Here is a 20,933-nt window from a genome sequence, read left to right as displayed (position 1 = left end):
TTCCTGATCCGGATTTCTCGACCTTGGCACTCCTGTACGTTACAGGATGTTTTAAACAGCACCCCTGGCCGGTAGCACCCTCTCCCTGAGTTGTGGCAAGCCAAAGCTTTCCAAACATGGCCAACCGCCCCCGGAGGCAGCAGTGCCTGACTGGGCAGCAGCCTCCCAGGCAACAGTTCCTATTCAGGGTCCGTTCAACAGTACGTGTTGACTACGTACTCTGGGCCAATGGCCTTCACAACTGTTAAGTGGGTGTAACCAGGCTGAAGTCCTAGGCGTTGGGAAGATGAAGTGAGTTAATCTGGTATCCAGATGGAGCCAGAGAGGCAGAGATGCCAGGAGGGTTATCTGGACTGTGGGGGGCAGGCAGGGAGGGGAACACGCTGCCCGGTGCCGAGCATGCAGGAACAACAGGACTGGGGGGGGCGGTTTGCGGGGAGGCCAAGGCAGCAGGAGGGCGGGACCTGAGCTGGGAAGGAAGAGGAGGGAGAAAGCAACAGGGAGGGATTGAGATGGGAGGGGCGCAGACAGAGACATGTGCATGTGATGCAACCAGAAAAGGGAGCCCAAGGGGAGGCGGGGAAGAAGCCCGGGCTCTGGGAGGAAATGCCACGAGGCAGATCATGGCATGCACGGGTCAGCCACACGCGACCAGGAAGAGCGCTCGTGTCTGTTCTCAGCTCATCTGATTTTGGTTATAAAGAGTTAAAACAGAAAATGAAGGCCTCTTTGCCGGCTCCTGCCACCTCCTCTGAATGGGCCCTGGCCAGAGGGACAGGGAAGGCAATGAGGCTTCTGTGCCTCATTCTGTGTAGTGTTATTACCGCAATTGTGGCGACCATCTTAAACACATCTGTAAGCACATAACACAGGGAAACACTAAATGCTACCGGCTGGGCCCTGGGTCCCCCGCCCGCCAGGGAAACTGAAGTAATTGACTCAAGTGGAATCAAGCTGAGAACACCTACCCAACCTGGCCACAGCTCTTGAGACATCCTGGCACACATACGACAAGCCGGCAGCACGGACAACAGGCAACTAGATGGACTTCTAGCCCAGAGCAAGGACATTCTCTGGCTGCTGCTGGGAGGCAGCAACGGACTCCAGAAACACCCCTGGGGCATATAAAGTACGTCTGCCACATTTTAAAAATGATACAATCTCAAACACATTATTTTATGAGCTTTCCATTTTATTAGAAACGCATTCTAAGAACAGTTGAGAAGCCGTGCTTGTGGATGCGATGGATCACATTACTGGTTCCACAAAGATCTTCCAGAGCTCCTGCAGGAAACAGAGAAAGCAGATTCCTGAGGTTCGCAAAGGAGACTTCACAACGTCAGAGAGGGAGTAATTAGCAAAGGAGAAGCGTCACCACGAGGCAGCACGCACGCTGCCGCAGGAGTGGGGAGCTGCTTCTGATTCTTCGTTGTTCTGGGCTGTTCTTTCTGCCCCACTATGGAAGAAAAGCTGGATGGCTAATCCTGGCATTCATCCAAGACGCATCAGGATGCCACACAATCAAAATGGACCAGAAGAATGGCAGCAAGTCACAATTTTTCCATTTGGGGAGACCGTAAGTGCCGCATCCCATGACTGCTGAATTTCGTGAGGAGCTGATTTTCCTGGTCATGTGCTGCTCCTTCTGACACGGCAGGTGGAGAAGGTACAGATACACCAAGTTCTTAGTGGGGACTGAGTCCTCACTGGCAGTAGACCGTTTGCCGTCTACAGGGAGATGGGCGGGCAGGAAGGCGGCCCAGAGGCGGCGTAGCCGTGAACAGAGGCTGCTCCTCACACATGGCAACCACACAAATCCAGTGCTGTGCTTGCTTGGGGAGCGTGCGAGGGAGAGCCCTCTGTTACCCCTCATCCTCCCCTCTCCTCCTCAGAACTAGGACTGGTCCCCTCAGAACTAGGACTGGTCCCCACAGACCCACCACAGAAGGGGCGGTCACAGCCAAGAGGCAAAAAGAACAGAAGTCATTCATTCCAGACATTTGGACTTGCAGCTCCTGGTACTTATAAGGGATTTTCAAGGGTAATTTTGTTTCTCAGATTTCCCCCTATGAGCTGGGTTTAAAAACCGCAATAGGAAGTGATGTGGCTGCAGGATTAAGGCCCAGCTCTGTCGCTGCCTGGTGGGGTGACTTACCTTGTCCCGGTATCCACCAAGGCAGGGGAGAAAGGAGCTCGGCCTGGTACCTGGCCCGCGTGCCGTTACTAGTATGATTACTCAGAGGCCTAGTTTGATGGACCCACTGTGCCTGGCCAGAGGGCCATTGGTCATCAGCTAAGCCTGCCTAGTCTGAGAGGCCAGTGTATTTCCACGGTGAAGGTGTGGCCTCCAGGACTGGGGTTCCTACATCAAGAACGCCACCAAGTGCCCCCTCACTGCCTTCCTGTGTCACCAACCACCGCCTGTGCTCGGCCCTACTTCCTCTGGAGTCTGAACTGCCCGCAGGGAGAGAACAGGCTCTTAAGTCCAAGGCGATGGTTGGCCTGCAGGCCCGCCTGCAGACACAGTGACCCCTAAGAAGGGGAGAGCCCACCACAGCCTTCGGCTGCTTGCACTCCTCCGCCCCGACGGCACAGGGTACGGGCCCGTGTCTGGAAGGCCCTGGGGTCAGCAGTGTCACGCGCAGCAACGATGGCCCGCACACGGTGGGGCCGCACCTACCAGCTGCTGGATGCGCTCATAGACAAGGAGCTGTGGGAAGGAGGCCTCCACCGGCTCCACCACGAAGCGCAGCCGGCCGTCCGCAAGCCTCTCCAGCCGCTGCAGCCAGGAGCGGAAGTGGTCGTAGGCTTCACATGTGACGTCCAGGTGTCTGAGCGTGAAGTTCAGCCTGCAAACAAGCAGCCGACACAGATGCCTCACCTTCCAGCTGCTTCCTGGCCTCACTCCCCACCAGCGGATTTTCACTGAGCGCCTACCATGTACCGAGCACTGGGTGCACTTCCTTCCTGAATCTGCAGGAGAGCCCGGGAGGTGGACATATAGTCACTGCTTCCATTTTATAGACGTGGCAACTGAGGCTCAGGGAGGCGAAGTCAGGTGGCTAAGATACCACCACCCAAAAGACAGGCCCTGCCCTGAGCTACAAAGTGGAACAAGAGGTGGATGCTGACCACCACCCACTGGCCTCCCCTGCCTCCCCCAGCAAAGAATCTGCACACGACGTGCCCACAACCATATCTGCAGTGAGTGTATGAAGGGCAGGGCCTGAGCGCAGTGGGTGGGGAGCCATCAGAGGGACGACTTCAGAACACGTCCTCCCAAGTCCTCCCAGCCCCGCCACTCAGCCACCTCTACACCCTAACCTGCAACACAATTTATGCTGAAACAAATTCTTTGCCTTTTCCCCTTTTATTTCCCAGATCTTTTATTACGAGAAATTTCTGACAGCGTGATCAACTATCCCAGCTTCAACCACCGCCAGCTCACGGCCGCTGTGGCCTCTGCCTCCCGCACACCCAGACTGGATTATTAAAAAGCTAACGCCAGCCATCACAGTGTCTCCTCTGTAAAAACAGCCACATGCATCTCGAAAAGATAAAGGATCATTTGCTTCTTTGTTTCACCTAAAACAAATATGATGATAATTCTTTAACATTCCAATATCCAGTCAGGACTCTCGAGGTTTCCCTCTGCCTATAAAATCAGCATCCAGGCGCGGTCCACATGCTGTCCTTGCTCACATGTGCCGTGAAGAAGCGCCTCAATATTATCCGTATGAACAACACAGCCGTGATCGCTTCCACAGGGCGAATTTCTAGATGCTGGACTGCTGGGTCAGTAAGTAGGGTCAGTTTCATCACTTTTTTTTTTTTAAGATTTTATTTTTAAGTAATCTCTACACCCAATGTGGGGCTGAACTCACAACCCCAATATCAGGAATCACAAGCTCTACTGAGGCAGCCAAGTGCCCCGGTTTTATGGCTTTTGCTACATATTCCAAATTGCTTTCAGAAAAGTTGTGCCCTAGCAGAGAAATCGGAAAAAATGGTGTAAAGTGTCCAGTACTGTGTCCAAAACGGACACCCCCTCAATGGGAGCCCTAATGCTTCAGGATGTTCAAGTGCAAGCATCCTGGAGGGGCTCTGTCTGCATCGGGACATGGGGCCCTGAGGAGACAGAAGGCATCCTGGAGGGGACATTCAGAAAGAGTGGCCATGTGTCCCGGCTCTGGAGCATGGCTGCGTTCAAGTGCTCATCTGCTCACAGACCAGCCATGACAGGTTCCCTGCTGCCCCTCAGCCTCTCTCTCCCCACCGGTGAGGCAAGGTGGGCTGGCCTGCGGATGACAGGAGGCCCCGTGTGTAAGGGGCGGCATGCGCTGGCACACGGCAGGTGCTCAGTGAGCGAGGGACAGGACGACGCTGATGAAAGTGCGCTCGGAAGGGGGCGCCTGGCTCTCGGGGGTGCAGAGCTCACCTCTTCTCCACAGACAGAATGGCCGTGCAGGCGTTTTTCAGTTTGTGAACGAGGCGGGACAGCGTTTTAAACAGAGCGTCGGTTAGGTCATCATCGTAAAACACTGCAGGGAAGGAAACAGGCTAGGGGAAAATGCAACCATTAGGGAGATCTGTCCCTCGGAGGAGCCCCGGACTCGGTGCCGGGTCCCCGTGAATGTGCAACGGCAGCAGCTTGCACGCTGAAAACCGCAGGCGGGTGCGGCGGGGCACCCGGGAGGCCGGGCAGGGCTCCACAGGGGGGCCCGGGCGCCGCTGTGACCCAGACGTCTTACCTTCGGCTGCGAGCAGGATGGTGGTGTGGCTGTAGAGGTCGGAGACGTCCTCCTGCGACCAGCTGAAGGGGACCTCCGGGTCTGTGAAAGAAGAAAGGCCATGTTGCGCATGTTCCTCTCTCTGTGGGCCGGCTCTGAGGCTGAGTGAAGCTTCAGGAGAGGAAACAGAGCTGGGGCTAGCTCGGAACGGTGGGCACCGCCAGGCAGCTCTGAATCCTAGCGCCCCAGCTTCAAGGCCACGGCTGCCAACGCGGCTGCCTCCGCCACTGAGGGGCAGGCACTGCTGCCCCATGAACTTGCTGGGTGACGCTGAGAAAGGTGCTCCACCTCTCTGGGTTTCAATTCTGCACCAGAATGGGCATAGTAAGGCTGCCCTCAAGGACTGCTGGGGAGGGCAGGAGACCTAAGGTCCTAAGTGCTCGGTAGATGACCAAGTGTTTATATAAAGAGTGAGCAAGCATGCAGGTCTGAAAGAGCCTATATAATAAACTTAGAAAACTCTCCCATGCAGTTGGCTCTGAAGCCACATGGCCGACACCCTGCCACGGACAGAGGACAGAGCCATGTTGGGAGGCTGCCTCCCAGTCCTGGGCAGGTGCTTAACCCGGAGCGTCTGTCCTCACCTGTAACCTGGGGACTAATGTGCTTACTATGCAGGGACACTACGAGTCTGAGTGACAGAGCAGGTAGAAGCGGCCAGCAACTGTCACTCATCAGCCGATGGAGCGGAGTGGCCGTGAGCTGAGGGACTGTGGCGACAGCCGGGACCCTCTGCTCAGCCCAGGACACAGGGCTGATGTCCTGGAGGTAGGACAAGGGGCCGTGCGTCTGCTGGGACGCGGGACAAGAAGATGCGCACCTGTGCACAGGTCGTCTTTGAGCCAGTCCAGTTCTTTGACCTTAACTACACCACCTGCAAAAGCAAAACCAAGCAGAATGTCCAAACTCAAAACAGAGAGAAGGCTAACCCTTCCCATTCTATGCCCAAATCCCTCCGTCCCCCCACCAACATCCTCTCCATGTCCCTCCTTCCCTACAGCATTTTCTGAGCGCTAGGTCTCGGGTCTCGCACCGGACACAGGGAATGCAAAGGTTTAGGAGGTGTGTCCCTGTCCTCAGGCACCAGCAGCCCAGGAGAGGTTGGCTGGCCAGCGCGCACCGGCCAGGCCATGTGGTCAGGGCACTGCTGAGAGGATGTGCCAGGGGCCCAGGAGAGACCACCTCTGGTGGCAGACGGCGGTGTCAGGGGAGGCTTCAAAGAGAACATGAGTCACACCTGTTCCTCCCTTCCAGCTCTTGACGACTGGGCATTCAACAAACAATGCGACGGGGCATCACACAGACAGGGCCCCGCCCCATGGAGCGCGTGGCCTAGTGGGGGGGGCGGGGAGCAGATACCTATCAACTGGTCACACAGACATCAAAATGCAACCGTTCGAGGTGAAATGAGGCTCTGGTAGGGAACTGTGACCTCGTTTGGAGGTCTGGGACCCTCACACAGGCTAGGGAGGCCGGCACGGAGCAGGTCCTATGAGGCAGGGGCTACTGATGGCAGGGCCCGACCCCCGCAGGACCTGGGACAGGCAGAGGAGCTCGGTGTCCACTCAGAGAGCAACAGGAGACCACTGAAGGGTCTGAAGCCCGCGGGCTGGAATGACCTGATCTGAGTGGGAAAGTGCCCCCCAGGCTGCTCAGGAAAGGTCTGGACAGGAAGGCCAGTGAGGAGTGGCTGCCCGCATCTATCACGTCAAGGCGGAAATCCAACAATCAGGCAGATGGGCGTGGGGGGATGGTCCGGGCAGAGGCAAGAGCATGTGAACTGAGTGTTCGGCTTGCTGGAGAGCAAGGCTATCAGGGCAAAAGGCAGGAAAAGCAGGCAGGGGTCAGACCAGGAGGTTTGGGAGCCAGAGAGCGAGCTTGGACTTCAACCCTGAAGATTTTCTGTGGGGAGTGAAGAGTCTGGCTTGCAGGACAGCCTGGGTGGGGCAGACAAGGAGCTGGGAGATCAGGTGGGGGCTGCTGTGACGTCCAGGAGGGAGAGAGCTGAAGCAGGACGCGGCAGTGGGTGTGGGAGGAGTGGATGATGCAAGGACAGAGTCATCGGATCCGAAGCTCCGTGAAGCCAGGATTGTGCTCACTCCGTTCACCTGGGTCTACAAGGCAGCGGGCAGACCCCAGCTCCCACAGTCACGGTACAGGGTGTTTGTCCCAGCGGCCAAACAGAGAACCCTCCCTCCCAGGGGGAAGAGCCACTGAGCCTCACCTCCAGCAGCAGTCAGGTGGCCGTTGAGGGCAATGTTTCGCTGGCACATGGCCAAGAGATCTGTACCGACATCTGGAACGACAGAAGGGCACGCCATAAAACGCCAGCCACCACTGCATTCTCATCTCCAGGCTCAAAAGCCTGACTGAAGAGAGGTGCAAAATGGAAAGTCAAGTTTCTCCTGTATGCTTACTGCCAACATTAAGTACGTTCACTTTAAGTTCCTCTTTAACGACCTTTCCCTTCAGTAAGAGATGATGGTGCTGGTGGGGATGGACTGTGCAGTCCAGAGGGAAGGGGTGAGAACTCCTGTTTTGAGTGTGTATGAAAGAACAGGCATGGGTGTTTGGAGGTGATTCATTGAGACACAGGGCAGGTTCCTACATGCTGGGGGCACGCTCTCGGAGCATGACTCGTCACGGCCATCCCTGTCTCCTGAGCTGCCCATGGCTCTGACAAGGTGGCGCTTCCCTCCATTTCAGCAGAACCGTTCGATCCTCGGTACCGTGCATCCTTGATGGGGCCTGGGGTGCGGGGGTGCAGGCATTTTACCAAAACTTGATTTTCACTTAGGAGAGTGTATGCGTGGAAGGTACGGAAAGCTGTGTGAGTGACATTTGCCCGGCCCACATGGCTGTGGACGTCCCGACCCTGTCCCATTACCCACTGAGGGCTCTCCATTCCAGGGAACGCGCAGAGCCTGGGACACACCTATTGGCTTTCCCGGGGCCACTGGGTAGAGAGAATATTGATGGTGTGTGCCTAATAGCACACAACCAGTTTAGCAGCTTGTAAGTCTTTATGGGAGTTTTTGTTCAAATAGATCTTCCGTGGGATTTTAACATATAAAACAGGTAAGAGAGGAGCAGCTTTGGCCAAGTGGCAGTGGAAGACCAGAGACCTGGGGCTGCCCCCCAATTAACCCTTTGCCAGCCCCAGAGGGACAGCACAGAACTCTGCTCCATGGAAACCAGTATGAACCATGGGCGCCTCCCCCACCCGTCATGTGATAGCGGCCGTGTGTATGACTTGGGGCCAGCATGTGATCTTACTCTTAGTCTGCCCATCTGGACAAAGGATGGTGACAGACTCCCTGACTACTGCCCAGGGTCACTATGAAGTCACAAACGGGGGCTGAAGCATGTGAAAGGCTTTGCCAACTAGAACGTGCCATGTAGATGTGAGCTCCCTTCTTTGTGCCAGGAAATCCCCCTCTCAAGGATAAGACTACTTGATTATATGCTGCTGTTAGGCAACAGGCACAGGGCAAAGCTCTTGGGTGGTGTATGATGGCTTGACTCTGGGAAGGGCTTGCTGACAATTTGCCTGCACCCTGGCACAGAGAAGAACCGGGGCTGCCCCGCACACTCCTGGCCAGTGGCCAATGCAGAGTATCTGGAAAGTGTGCCAGCATCACAGGGGATCCCTAACTTCCCTTTCCAGTCTCATAAGAAACACAGAGGCACCATGGGGATGGGAACTAGGAATCAACAAAGATGCAAACCAGAGCAGATGTCCCCTTTCTGCCCAGCAGACCCTGAAGATTTAAAGTGCAGTGACACTCCCCTGATGAGATCCTACCCTCTTATGAACTAGTACACGCTTTCGGAAAAAGCGTGTGGGCCAGAGTGGGGTGTAGTTGAGAGCACCACGCCCTTGGCAAATTGTGGGTGTCACCACTGAACTGCGGGTACGTGACATGCCATCACTGTGGTGGGGGGGTGAGGGGATCTATGGCACTTTCTGTAACATTTTAGCAGCTTCTATGTGAGTTTAACACTACTTCAAAATAAAAAACTGAGAGTGGGGCACCTGGGTGGCTCAGTTGGTTGGGCGTCTGCCTTCGGCTCAATTCATCATCCCGGGGTTCCCGGATGGAGCCCTGCATCGAGCCCTGCATCAGGCTCCCTGCTCAGCGGGGAGTCTGCTTCTCCCTCTCCCTCTGCTGCTCCCCCTGCTCGTGCTCTTTCTCTCTCTCTCAAATAAATAAAATCTTTTAAAAAAATAAAGAATAAATAAAAAAACGGAGAAAGAAATCACTTGGCAATATGTATCAAAAGCTTAAAAAGGGAAGGGGCGCCTGGGTGGCTCAGTCGGTTAAGCGCCTGCCTTTGGCTCAGGTCATGATCCCAGGGTCCTGGGATCGAGCCCCACATCGGGCTCCCTGCTCAGCGGGAAGCCTGCTTCTCCCTCTCCCACTCCCCCTGCTTGTGTTCCCTCTCTTGCTATCTCTCTCTGTCAAATAAATAAATAAAATCTTTAAAAAAAAAAAAAAAAGCTTAAAAAGGGTCACACCTGCTTCTAGGAACCTAGTCTGAGGATCAGCAGACAATGGTGAACAAAGGTGTACACCGCAGGGCAACTAACAAAGCTGCAAACAGAAAACAAAAACACCAAAACACATGGGAACAACCAAAATGTCCAGACACAGGAAAATGGTTAAAAAAAAAAAAAAAAGAAAAGATGAAACATTACCTAGTCGTTAAGTCATATTTATAATTTCTAATGACTTTGGAAAATACTCTTGAAAAAATGTTTTTTCACATTTTTGGCAACACATAGCAACGAATATATAGTCTGATTTCAGCTACTATTTTGGAGTATGTACATTCAAAGGAAAAGGGGAAAGATGATAAAAAAAAAAAAACCCCACATACGAACAGTTCAAGTAATGGTTCTAAAGCTCCCGGAGGACAGCAATTCTGTCTTACTCACTCTTGGATCTCCTGCATCTAGGACCGTGTCTGCATACAGTGGGCACTCAATAAACTGCACACTGTTGAACGAATCTGGGGATTGTAAAAGTCTGAGTCAATTTCACTTGCTGTCCTAGGAAGTTTCCACAAAAAGTAGGCAAGACTTCTATAACAGAGAAAAAATGTGAAGCCTGTTTTCAAGCCTTATAAAAGGCGGACCCCTCCTGGTTTCCTGAGATGTCCAGCTTTCGTGGGCAGGGCAGCAGGGCCTCCTGCACTGTAAGTGCTCCTGCACCGTAAGTGCTCCTGCACCTGTGGGCTGTGCTGGGCCATCCCGATGTGACTGAGAAAACAACACAGGGTGGAGAAAACCATGGAACGGGATGGCAAAATCCACAGCAGCAGAAGTTCAATTCCCAGCTGTTCCGCCCCACTTTCTGACATAGCAGGGCGCACCCTGTGGGGAAACTACTTCCCCTCAGCCCGAGATGGTGGGCCTACCTGTGCAGTAAACGGTACGCGCCACAGTGGCTGCCATAATGCTGGCCAGCCCTGTGCCCGCCCCGAGCTCCAGCACGGTGCGTCCCTGGAAGAGGTCCCGTTGGAACAGGATGTAGTCAGCCAGGAGCAGGGCACCCCGCCACACCTGGGGGAGAGAGGACAAGGAATGACAGCTGACGTGAGGCTCCAGGGAGACCCTTCGGGGCCACAGGAAGTGGGTGGGACCTACCCACCTGCTTGCCAACATCCTCCAGGGGGGTGGCCATGGTGTGTTCTGGACAGGATGGAAACCAAAAGAGAAAGGGCTACTGTGAAAATGGGGATGGACAGAACACAGACAAGACGAGGTGCGTGGCATTCTGCAATGGGTGCTGGAGTTGAGCATTCTCCAGAGCGGCAGAAACACGGGTGGTGCAACAGTTGGGAGGGACTGTGTGAGCGTCACTCACAGACCAGGCACAGAGGCTGGCTCCGATAACCGGGAATCTCCGCCCCTCAGGTCCTGGCCCAGCCTGGTCACACACACCGCACCCCACAATCCACTTTACTGTGCTCAGTAACTGCACACTCATCACAGTGTGTTTATGTCGTCTGGATCAGCTCTATGTTGACAACAGTCATGGTGCATTCCGCATGTTTCTCACGCTTAGAACCAGACCAAAAGTCAACAAAGTGAGTTTGAGTTTATACCCCTTTTCAGGTGAACTATGATAAGACATATTCTCAAGCACAAAATGTATTAGGATAAAATCTCATGGTGGTATGGGGGGCGGGGGAGAGAACAGAAAGAGGACAAAGAGAAAGAGGACCATGGCAAACATCTTTGCTGTTAAAGAACTGGCTCTCACATTCTTAAGCAGGATGGGGATGGCTATCAAATTAAAATACGCACAACACGCGCACAGTGTGGGGGGCTCCATGTGCTTGTCAGGCTTGCCCACATCGGACCACATGCTCACAATGGAACAGGAGAAGGGACCGAGGGACCAAGACAGGGCAGAGAACCGCAGGGTCAGAAGCAGCATGGGTGATGCTGCCCATGCCCCCTCCACGAGGGTCTGCCCTATGAGGTGAGGGGGGCTGCCTGCACGCCCCTGCTGTTTGGTTCCCAAACGGGGGGTTCGACCTCATGATCCTGAGACCAAGACCTGAGCTGATATCAAGAGTTGGAAGCTCAACAGACTGAGCCACCCAGGTGTCCCTCCCGTCCGGGTATTTTTTAACTGGCTTCTCAGATGGGTCCACAACCTGAAAACGACCTGATCTGTGGGTCAGAGGAAAAGGGGGTCAGGAGACTGACATCTGCTTAGCGCCCACTCTGTACCAGGCCCCATACAGGCACATACTTGGCATTACTTATTAAATGATCACCAAAGGGCAGTATCCTGGCCCCCAGTTTATAGGTGCAAACACGGGCTCTGGGTGAGCAAGACACTTGTAAAAAGTTACCTGGCTCGTGAGGGGTGGAGGTGGGTTAAAGCCCAGCTCTGCAGGGCGCCAGAGTCCAAGACCTGGTCCCTTATGTCACACCTTACAGATGGAAGCATACAGATGGGGATGGAACACCCAGGGGTTATCCCTGTAGCTCGAGCATTTAATTGCCTTGCCACTCTGCTCCCGCAGGGTGGGAAGGACTGACAGCATGCTGAAAGGAAGGGCCTCACCATGAGGTCTGTGAGATGGGACAGGCCAGGCCCTCTGCTGTGGGACTTTGTTCTCAGCCTGTGGGATGGTATGTTCCCCGGACATTAAACACACACACCAGAGGCTAAACCCTCAGTATAGAATAACCAAGTCAGCCATTCCCCCCTCAGGGAGGTCAATTAAGTGAAAGCTGAGAGCAAAATGAGCCATCACAGCCCCCCACGTCTCCCCAGGCCAGAACTTTCCAATGTTCTGATCACATGACATAAGAACATAGACTGTGGTGGGTGCCTGGGTGGCTCAGTCAGTTAAGCGTCTGCATTCGGCTCGGGTCATGGTCCCAGGGTCCTGGGATTGAGTCCCATGTTGGGCTTTCTGCTTCTTCTTCTCCCTCTGCTTGCCACTCCACCTGCTTGTGCTCTGTGTGTGTGTGTGTCAAATAAATAAATAAAATCTTTAAAAAAAAAAAAGGAAAAAAAAAAAAAAGAACATAGGCTCTGGCGTCAGACAGACCTGGGTGCAAATCATCACTCTGCCACTGACTGGCTGTGTGACCTGGGGCAAGTTCCTCAACCTCTCTGGGTCTCAGTTCCCACCTCTGTGAAATGGGAATGCTCATCTCTGGAAAGGCTGTGAAGAACAGAGGTAATCCACGGAAAACACAGAGTAGGGTTCTGGGCAGGCACTCAGTAACTACTTGTTGTACGGATGTGTGGATGGAAGAGAGCTGCTGCTGTTTTTTGGTTTTTTTTTTTTAAAGATTTTATTTATTTGACAGAGAGAGACACAGCGAGAGAGGGAACACAAGCAGAGGGAGTGGGAGAGGGAGAAGCAGGCTTCCCGCCGAGCAGAGAGCCCGATGCGGGGCTTGATCCCAGGACCCTGGGATCATGATCTGAGCCGAAGGCAGACGCTAACGACTGAGCCACCCAGGCGCCCCGCTGCTGCTGTTTTTGAGGGTGCCCTAACTAATCCTGTGTCCCCACCCCATGCCAGTGCCCAGCCTTACTGGGGCCTCAGATACCATCAGGGACCCTGGATCTCAAGGAACAGACTCAACCCACAGCTCTTTTCCCCCAAATGAGCAATGCTGGGGGTGGCAAGAGTCGTGGCTGTGGAGAGGGACATGGATTCAGAACCTTCCTCACTGCCCCCCAGCTGTGTGGCCTCGGGCTTGTCACTTCCTATCTGTATACTCTCCCTGACCCACAAACACACGGGGCCCTGATCCACACTGCGGTGCCGTGCTCGTGGCAGGCGAGCCAGACTTGTATTTACCTATTCTGATGATATCCTGGGGGCTGCTCTCTTGTGCTTCGTCTGCCAGGGGGTCGTCTTCCTCCTGTGTTAGAATTGTGGGATGTACCTTGTCTCTCGGAGGCCCCACTGGTTCAGGGTCCGAAGCTGCCCGTGGTCTCCTCTCAACGTCCAAATCTCCGTCCTCGTCCAGCCGAGCTCCCACCCCCTCCTGGATGGTGGCGTCACTCCTGCAGCCACTCCCCAGAGGGGGTCTGGCACTGCCCGGCCCAGAGGGAGGCACTTCCTCTGTGGGGCCCATGGCATGACAGCCACCCTCAACCCCTGAGTCTGTCTGAGAGTCTCGGTTCCACAGAAGCTTGAACTGGGACAGGAAAACTGCAAGGCAAGACGAACACAAAAGGAGCATATCTCCAAGCTGTCTCCTCCTTGCAGAAAATCTGATTTCCACCGGGACAGTTTTACAGGCCGGGTGGAGACATAGTAATGCCCACAGAAAAGGCTCATTTGACTCAGTCGAGGAGCTGGGGCCATTGAGAGTGACTACCATTTGATCAGCATCTATTTTGAAGGTGCTTGGCCCCCATTATCTTAGCCCTCCCTGCCGCTATGAAGAGTGGTCCCAGCTCCACTTTACAAACGTGGAAACTGAGGCTTAGGGAAGTTAAGGGAGCCAACAAAGCCATACAGCTTTTGACATGCCAAGGCAAGACTCACACCCAGCCTGCTCAACTCCTAAACTGATGCCCTTCGCACTACACCATTCCACCTGTTAAGGGCTGGAAGACAGGACAAGGACACCAAGTGGCCTTCCCCATCCGGTGGCTAGAACGTCACTGGGACCAGTTTCAGTAAGAGTATGTGTTCCAGAGAAGTGGGCTGGAGGCGGGGGTGCAAGGGTTCAAGAGGACAGTCCTGGGCTGCAGTCCTCCATCTCCCTAGGCTACCTGACCCAGGCCAGCCACTGATCTGTTCTGGATCTCTGGTTCCTGAATTCAGGGTCCAAACTGGGACACAAGGAAAAGGGGAGTATTAATTACACCACAACAAGCTAATACAGGGTGATCAAAGCTGGGGAGGGTGGCCAGGGAGGACCTGTGTGAGGTGACATTTGGAGTCAGAGCTGGGAGGGAAGAACCTTCTGAGTCAAACAACAGCAAGAGCAAAGGCGCTGAGGGAGGAAGTGCGTGCAGTGTATGAGGGACAGAAAGGAGCAAAGAAAGGTAAGTATGAACACACAGGCAAGGGCTGGGTTGGGCTGGGCCTCACAGGCCAGGGTGAAGAGTCTGATTTTATTCTAAGAGCAAGGCGGAGCCACTGGAGGGTCTAAATCAGGGTGCTGATGTGATCTGCATTTTTAAAAGATCCCCTTGGCTGCTGTAGCATGAGGGTGTGCGGAGCAAAGCCAGGGAGCCCCGGTGGGAAGAGCTGGAGGCCCCCCTAGTGACGAAGGGAGCCAGCCTGGAGTGGGGCAATGGGAGCCTGAACCCTGACTCCCGACCAGACCATGGGCTTCCTGAGAGCAGGGCTTGGCTCATTGCCTTCTGCATTCCCAGCATCAAGTCCTGCCCACCTACCCCCAACCCTGTACAAAGTAAGTGCTTGGGAAAGCACAGGACTTCACTCAATGCAACAAGGGTACTTAAGAAGTGGTATGAGGGTAACAGTTGAACAATGCAATCTACCTAGTCTTTTACCCAAAAAGAGGAGTATGAGAAAGCAGAAAACAAAATGAGATCCACGGGGCTGGACCCCTTGGCACAAGTCCAGGACCTTACCGGGCTGCCCCATGCCATTCAGCCGCACCATGAGGTGACTGTGGTTCGGGGTGTAGAGGTGGACATCTGAGAGCACAGTGTCACTTTTGAAGGTGACCTCATCCATAGTTGGGGTGGGGGCCAGCCACCATGGCCGGGTTCCTCGTGAATCATGGGACAGCAGCACCTGGAAGGCAAGATCAAGTCCTCAGAACAGCAGGTCCCAAAGGGGAACGGTATAAACACTCCCCAGTCCGGTGGTAAACAGCTTTGCATTACCCCGGGAGAAGACGCTTCCCTTTTTAAATTCTCTTATGTTTTTCCTAAAGGAGAAAGTCTCGGAGCCTTTGCAAGGGAAAAGAATCCAGCTAGAATTGTGTTATTTTGTTTGCGGTGTGTTCATTTTCACAGGAATCTTTTATTTATGGCAAAGGATCTGAATTTCTATTTATACTGATAAAGTTTTCCTTCCCTTTTAATCTTTTCCAACTTTTTTATTGTGAAAGTTTTCAAATAGACAAGAAAGTTGAGGGCATAGCATAATAAACAGCCATATACCCGCAGCTTAGATCCAGTGATCATCAACACCTTGTCATATGGGGTCGATTGATCTGTCTACCTGGGTTTTTGCTCCCCTGAACTGCAAGTAAATTCTAGACATCACATTTTATCCCTAAATTCCTCTATAGTGTCTCTTAAGACATCTGTCACATAACCGTAAGACCGTTAGCAAATATAAGATAATTTATGATTCCTTTGTACCATTTAAAACCCCATCCCTGGGGCGCCTGGGTGGCTTAGTTGTTAAGCATCTGCCTTCGCTTGGGTCATGATCCCAGGGTCCTGGGATCGGGCCCCGCATCCCTGGGATCACGCCTCGCATTGGGCTCCCTGCTTGTGCTCCCTCTCTTGCTGTCTCTCTCTGTCAAATAAATAAATAAAATCTTAAAAAATAAAAAAAATAAAAAATAAATAAAAAATAAAACCCCATCCCTGTCCATAGCCAATTTTCTCCATTTCTCATGCAAATATCTTTTATAGCTGGTTTTCCCTAAAACAGTATTCAATCACAATTTACACTTTGCATTTAGTTATTGCCCCTTTGGGTTTTTTTTTTTATCCTAGAAGTTGACTCCAGTGGCTCAAATACCCTTTCTTGGTTTAAAACATTCTTTTTAAATTAAAAAAGTGGGGGGCGGGGGAGTAGATTCAAAGGGAAAGCAACCAAGGCAATCACTGTACAGGTGATGTACAGATGTGGGAAATTATGCAGGTGACACAGCAATAACTGGTGTGGAAAACTACGCCTGCTGCAAAGGGGTCAAAACAGGAAGGCTCCCTCTCCAACCCAATGTTCTGCCTCATCAAAAAGCATCAAACGGCAGCAACATGCATAGCCATGGGCTGGGATGCTGGGTGGAATAGGTGTAAACCCCAGTCTCCCACCTCGTATCTATGTGACCTGGGGGAAATCATTCACTTCTCTGGACCTGTTTCTTTAGCTATATTCTCACCTTGCAGGTTTCCTGGGGTGTAAAGAACTGAGCAGAGTCCGTGGCCCACAGCAGTTGTTAATTCCTTGTGTTGGGGTTGGTTTCAGGCGTTTGGCCCAAACCTGCCCATAACCCCTGGCCTCCTACAGGAGCTGTTCCTACCTGGGTAGGTGTGTGCACTAGCCGTGAGTCCTAGGCATGTCATGAAACCTCTCAGGCCTCTATTTCTTCAACTGGAAAATGGCATCATCATAACCCAGGCTGTCCTCATAGTTTGAGCACACATAACTGGAGTTCCTACATTTAAGGACTTGCCATGTGGAAGCCAAAATTGTACTTACACAAAAAAATTTTGTGAAAAAGCTGACCCCTTGTTAAATTAGTCTCCATGCTGGCTCCCCCACTTGACACTAGAAGCCAGCACAGAGCAAGTGGGTTGTAAAGTGAGGCTGTGAATCTAGTAAAATGATGCAGAATTTCATGGTGCCGGTGAAAGTGACAGAGGAGAAATGCTCCATCCTCAGGCAAAAGCCCTCAACCAATGAGGACTGGAAAAATTAGGCTGCATCCAAAAAGAGACTAAATGTCTCAAAGATAGGTGTGGTTCTCCCAGGACTGAAACATGTCCTGGGGGAAAACTGAGGACTTCTTACATATAGTTTTGGGGGAAAAAAAAATCGTCTGTGATGAAGCTATGAAAGTCAAACAAGAACCAAAGGATGCTGTTTCTTGTTATAGGACAATTTTGGTGGAAAAATTACATCCTACAGATAAGCATAATATTACCATTGCACACCAACTTTTCTTAAATATAGACAAAAACAAAACTCAAATTCTTCATTTCTAGCTCAATTTTCAGTTTTAAAATTCAAACTGCCCAGGCTTCCTAGAAATGTACCCTACAACTGAGTACCAGGAGTTGGAATCCCTTTAGAGGGCTTCTCCTAGGATCAGGTTATCTCGGAACAGAGGTCTCTTGTACCTACCTCCAGACCTGTGTGAGGATTAAATGAGACAATGATCAGTTTTAGAGTTCAGGACATAGTAAATGGTTAATAAATAACAAAAGTGAGTACTGATCATTGTAGCGTTAATAATTATTATTTGAGAGAGAGTGAGCAAGAGCACAAGTGTGGGGAGAGGCAGAGGGAGAGACTTCCCACTGAGCAGGGAGCGCAACGTGGGGCTTGATCCCAGAACCCTGGGATCTTGACCCGAGCCGAAGGCGCTTAACTGGCTGAGCCACCCAGGTACCCCAAATAATAATTATTATTGAAGAGTGTGCTGGCAGATAGAAAAAGGCAACAGTTTTTCTACTTAGGAATAGCTGACTCAGAGTCTCTGTCTGGGAATGCTGCAACTGGATGCGTTTCAGTCCCGTCTCCTCACTGGAGAAGAGGGAAAGAACACCCAGACTGCAGATGGTACCCCCCTCGCACCTCCATCACTAGGGTTTGAGCCGTGGGGGCCAGACTGACGCTCTCAGCCTTTCTCCCCTAGGGTTCCCCTCCAAAAGCAGTTTGCTGGGATCTGAGGATTGAAATACAGCCCCGCCTCCCGGGCTTTCCCTCTTTCAGGTGTCACTCTACCCACTCATTCAACAATGGGGATTTGGGCGAAGTTCTGTGACAGTTTGTGTCCAGGCGCGGGATAATGCAGGGCAGGGTATGAAGACTGGGAAGCTGGGGGGACCGCGGTCCAGGGGCGCGGGGGCGGCGCGCAGAGTTGGGAGTCAGGGGCTCCAGTGACCTCCTCCCCTCCCGGGGCTCCTCTTTCTGTCTTGCCGCCTCCCTGAACGCCTCTCAAAAGGCATTTACAGTTCGGCCTCGTCCTCCCTTCTTAATCCTGAACCGAGGGGGCTGCTTGGACCCCGGACAGAAACCCACATGACAAGGCTCTTTCTCCCACCACCATTGCTCGACAGGGGACACTGAGGCCAAGTGGGGACTAGGGCTTCAGGTCGGTGGGGGCCCGGTTTCAAGGTTAGGCTCGCTGCCAGGAGGCTCCCTGCACTCTCCCCATCCTGCCGCCTCTCCCTAGAGCTTACCTGCCGCGGGCTGCAGGATAGAGCCCGGCCGAGCCCTCTAGCCGCCGGTCTCAGGCGGCCGCCATAGTAGGCGGTCTGCGCAGGCGCGGCCACGCCCCTCGGCGCGCGTCCTCCGGCGCCGCGCCGTGGCCACGCCCACCTGCCCGAGGTGCCTTGGCGGCGGGCTCCTCGGTACCTTTCCTTAACAAGAAGCTGTGGGACCTTGGTCCCTCGTATTTTGTGCCTTTCGCCATTCACGAGGCCTGACACAGACCTGCCATGTCGGGCCATGAGGGTCCTACCGTAAGTCATGACCCAGCGGCAATCCTACTTTGGGGTCACCTCTTCCAGGAGCCTTCCTTGAGTCCCCCTTCTCCTGCTCACGTTGACCAGTGTCTGGGCTCTCCGCATCAGAGCACCTGTGGCTCTGGTTGTCAAGACATGTTTACCTGTCTCCATCACTAGGATTTTAGTGCATTGGGGGTAGAAGAAGCCCCAATGGGAGAACATATTTGCAAATGATTAGAAGAAAAGAAGAAGGGTCACATCTGCAACCCAGGCTGGACTTCTCCGAAGCCAAAAGGGGAAATAGAATAATGCTTGTAAAGCAGTTAGCATCATCCTTGGCATGCTGTGAGCACCCGAAAAATGGCAACTGTACTTATAAGTTATATACATATATATTTTTTTTGAGGAGAGGCTTTTATTTTTTAAATTTATTTTTATCTTTTTCATCATTATAAGTGTACTCTTTTTTTTTCTTCTAAGATTTTATTTATTTGACAGAGAGATAGAGCAGGAACACAAGCAGGGGGGAGTGGGAGAGGGAGAAGCAGGCTTCCCGAGGAGCAGGGAGCCCGATGTGGGGCTCGATCCCAGGACCCTGGGACCATGTCCTGAGCGGAAGGCAGATGCTTAACGACTGAGCCACCTAGGCGCCCTTATAAGTGTACTCTTTAATCCCCACCCCCCAGCACCCACCTCCCCTCTGGTAACAATCAATTTGTTCTCTATAGTTAAGAGTCTGTTGCTTGGTTTCCCTCTCTCTCTCTATTTTTCTTTTGCTCATTTATTTTGTTTCTTAAATGCTACATATGAGTGAGATCATGTGGTATTTGTCTTTTGTCTTTCTCTGGCTGACTTATTTCACTCACCATTATACTCCTGAGCTCCATCTGTGTCATTGCAAATAGCAAGATTTCATTCTTCTTTATGGCTGAATAATATTCCATTTTATATCTATACCACATCTTCTTTATCCATTCATCAGTCGATTGACACTTGGGCTGCTTCCGTATCTTGGTTATTGTAAATGATGCTGCTATAAACACAGGGGTGCATGTATCCCTTTGAATGAGTGTTCTTGTATTCCTTGGGTAAATACCCAGGAGTGACATTGCTGGATCATAGGATAGTCTATTTAATTTTTTGAGGAACCTCCATACTGTTGTCCAGAGTGGCTGCACCAGTTTGCATTCCCACCAATAGTGTACAAGGGTTCCCTTTTCTCCACATCCTCACCAATACCTGTTGTTTCTTGTGTTGTTGATTTTAGCCATTCTGACAAGTGTGAGGTGATACCTCATTGTGGTTTTGATTTGCATTTCCCTGATGCCAAGTGATGTCGAGCATTTTTTCATGTGTCTGTTGGCCATCTGTATGTCTTCTTTGGAAAAATGTCTGTTCATGTCTTCTGCCCATTTTTTACTCAGATTATTTATTTTTGAGGTGTTGAGTTGTATAAGTTGTTTATATATTTTGGATGCTAAACCCTTATCAGATAATCATTTGCAAATATGTTCTCCCATTCCATAGATTGCCTCTTAGTTTTTGTTGATTGCTTCCTTTGCTATGCAGAAACTATTTATTTTGATGTAGTTCCAATAGTTTATTTTTGCTTTTGTTTCCCTTACCTCAGGAAACATATCTAGAAAGATGTTGCTACGCCTGATGTCAAAGAAGTTACTGCCTGTGTTTTCCTCTAGGATTTTTATGATTTCAGGTCTCACATATAGGTCTTTAATCCATTTTGAATTTATATTTGTGTGGTGTAAGAAAGTGGTCCAGTTTCATTCTTTTGCATGTGGCTGACCAGTTTTCCCAACACCATTTGTTAAAGAGATTGTCTTTTTCACATTGGATATTCTTTCCTGATTTGTCAAAGATTAATGGACCTTATAAGCTATTATTGTTGCTTACAGTAGTTCATCCACGTGGTAAACACCCCCGATGTGCTGGGCACGGGGCACATGCAGACCATCTGGTCAACAGGCCTGGTGAATCTGTTCTTCATCCCTCTAAGCCCTGCAAATGTGAGCCATGAAACGGTTACTAATGTCCTAGGGCTGCTATAATAAGTCACCACAAACATGGTAGCTTAAGTCAACAAGAATTTATTCTCCCACAGTCCTGGAGGCCAGAAGTCTGAAATCGAGTGTCACCAGTGGTGTACTCTCCAAAGGCTCTAGGGAATGATCTGTATTAGTCAGTTCAGGCTGCTGGAACAAAACACCATAGACTTCGTGGCTTAAACAACAGACATTGA

The 20,933-nt window shown here is 51.9% G+C and overlaps 1 protein-coding gene across 1 annotated transcript; it reads right to left on the bottom strand.

Moving 5' to 3' along the window:
• Positions 1-1,171: 1,171 nt before the first annotated feature.
• Positions 1,172-18,491, bottom strand: METTL22 (methyltransferase 22, Kin17 lysine). Its single transcript, XM_045874923.2, has 11 exons — positions 18,410-18,491; positions 14,891-15,056; positions 13,134-13,490; positions 10,445-10,485; positions 10,212-10,356; positions 7,015-7,086; positions 5,611-5,664; positions 4,752-4,832; positions 4,439-4,541; positions 2,681-2,849; positions 1,172-1,284 (listed from the first exon to the last, which is right to left on the bottom strand). The coding sequence occupies exons 2-11, from the start codon at positions 14,994-14,996 to the stop codon at positions 1,249-1,251; spliced, it is 1,164 nt and encodes a 387-aa protein (XP_045730879.1). The 5' UTR covers positions 14,997-15,056; positions 18,410-18,491; the 3' UTR covers positions 1,172-1,248.
• Positions 18,492-20,933: the final 2,442 nt, after the last annotated feature.

The sequence above is a fragment of the Mirounga angustirostris genome, unplaced genomic scaffold (assembly GCF_029215605.1).
Source record: "Mirounga angustirostris isolate CCGP_5_RB_7025 unplaced genomic scaffold, mMirAng1.0.hap1 SCAF_5, whole genome shotgun sequence".
NCBI lineage: Eukaryota > Metazoa > Chordata > Mammalia > Carnivora > Phocidae > Mirounga > Mirounga angustirostris.
The sequence above is the reverse complement of the archived record's forward strand: the minus strand, read 5'-3'. Positions and strand labels throughout refer to the sequence as shown.

Bases quoted from the DNA above. Each gene is read 5' to 3' on its own strand.
- METTL22 (XM_045874923.2), bottom strand. From the start codon at position 14,996: ATGGATGAGGTCACCTTCAAAAGTGACACTGTGCTCTCAGATGTCCAC. The intron at 4,833-5,610 runs GTGCGCATCTTC...CTTCTTTCACAG, and splicing joins CAAAGACGACCTGTGCACAG to ACCCGGAGGTCCCCTTCAGC. The intron at 1,285-2,680 runs GTAGGTGCGGCC...TGTTTCCTGCAG, and splicing joins ATGAGCGCATCCAGCAGCTG to GAGCTCTGGAAGATCTTTGT.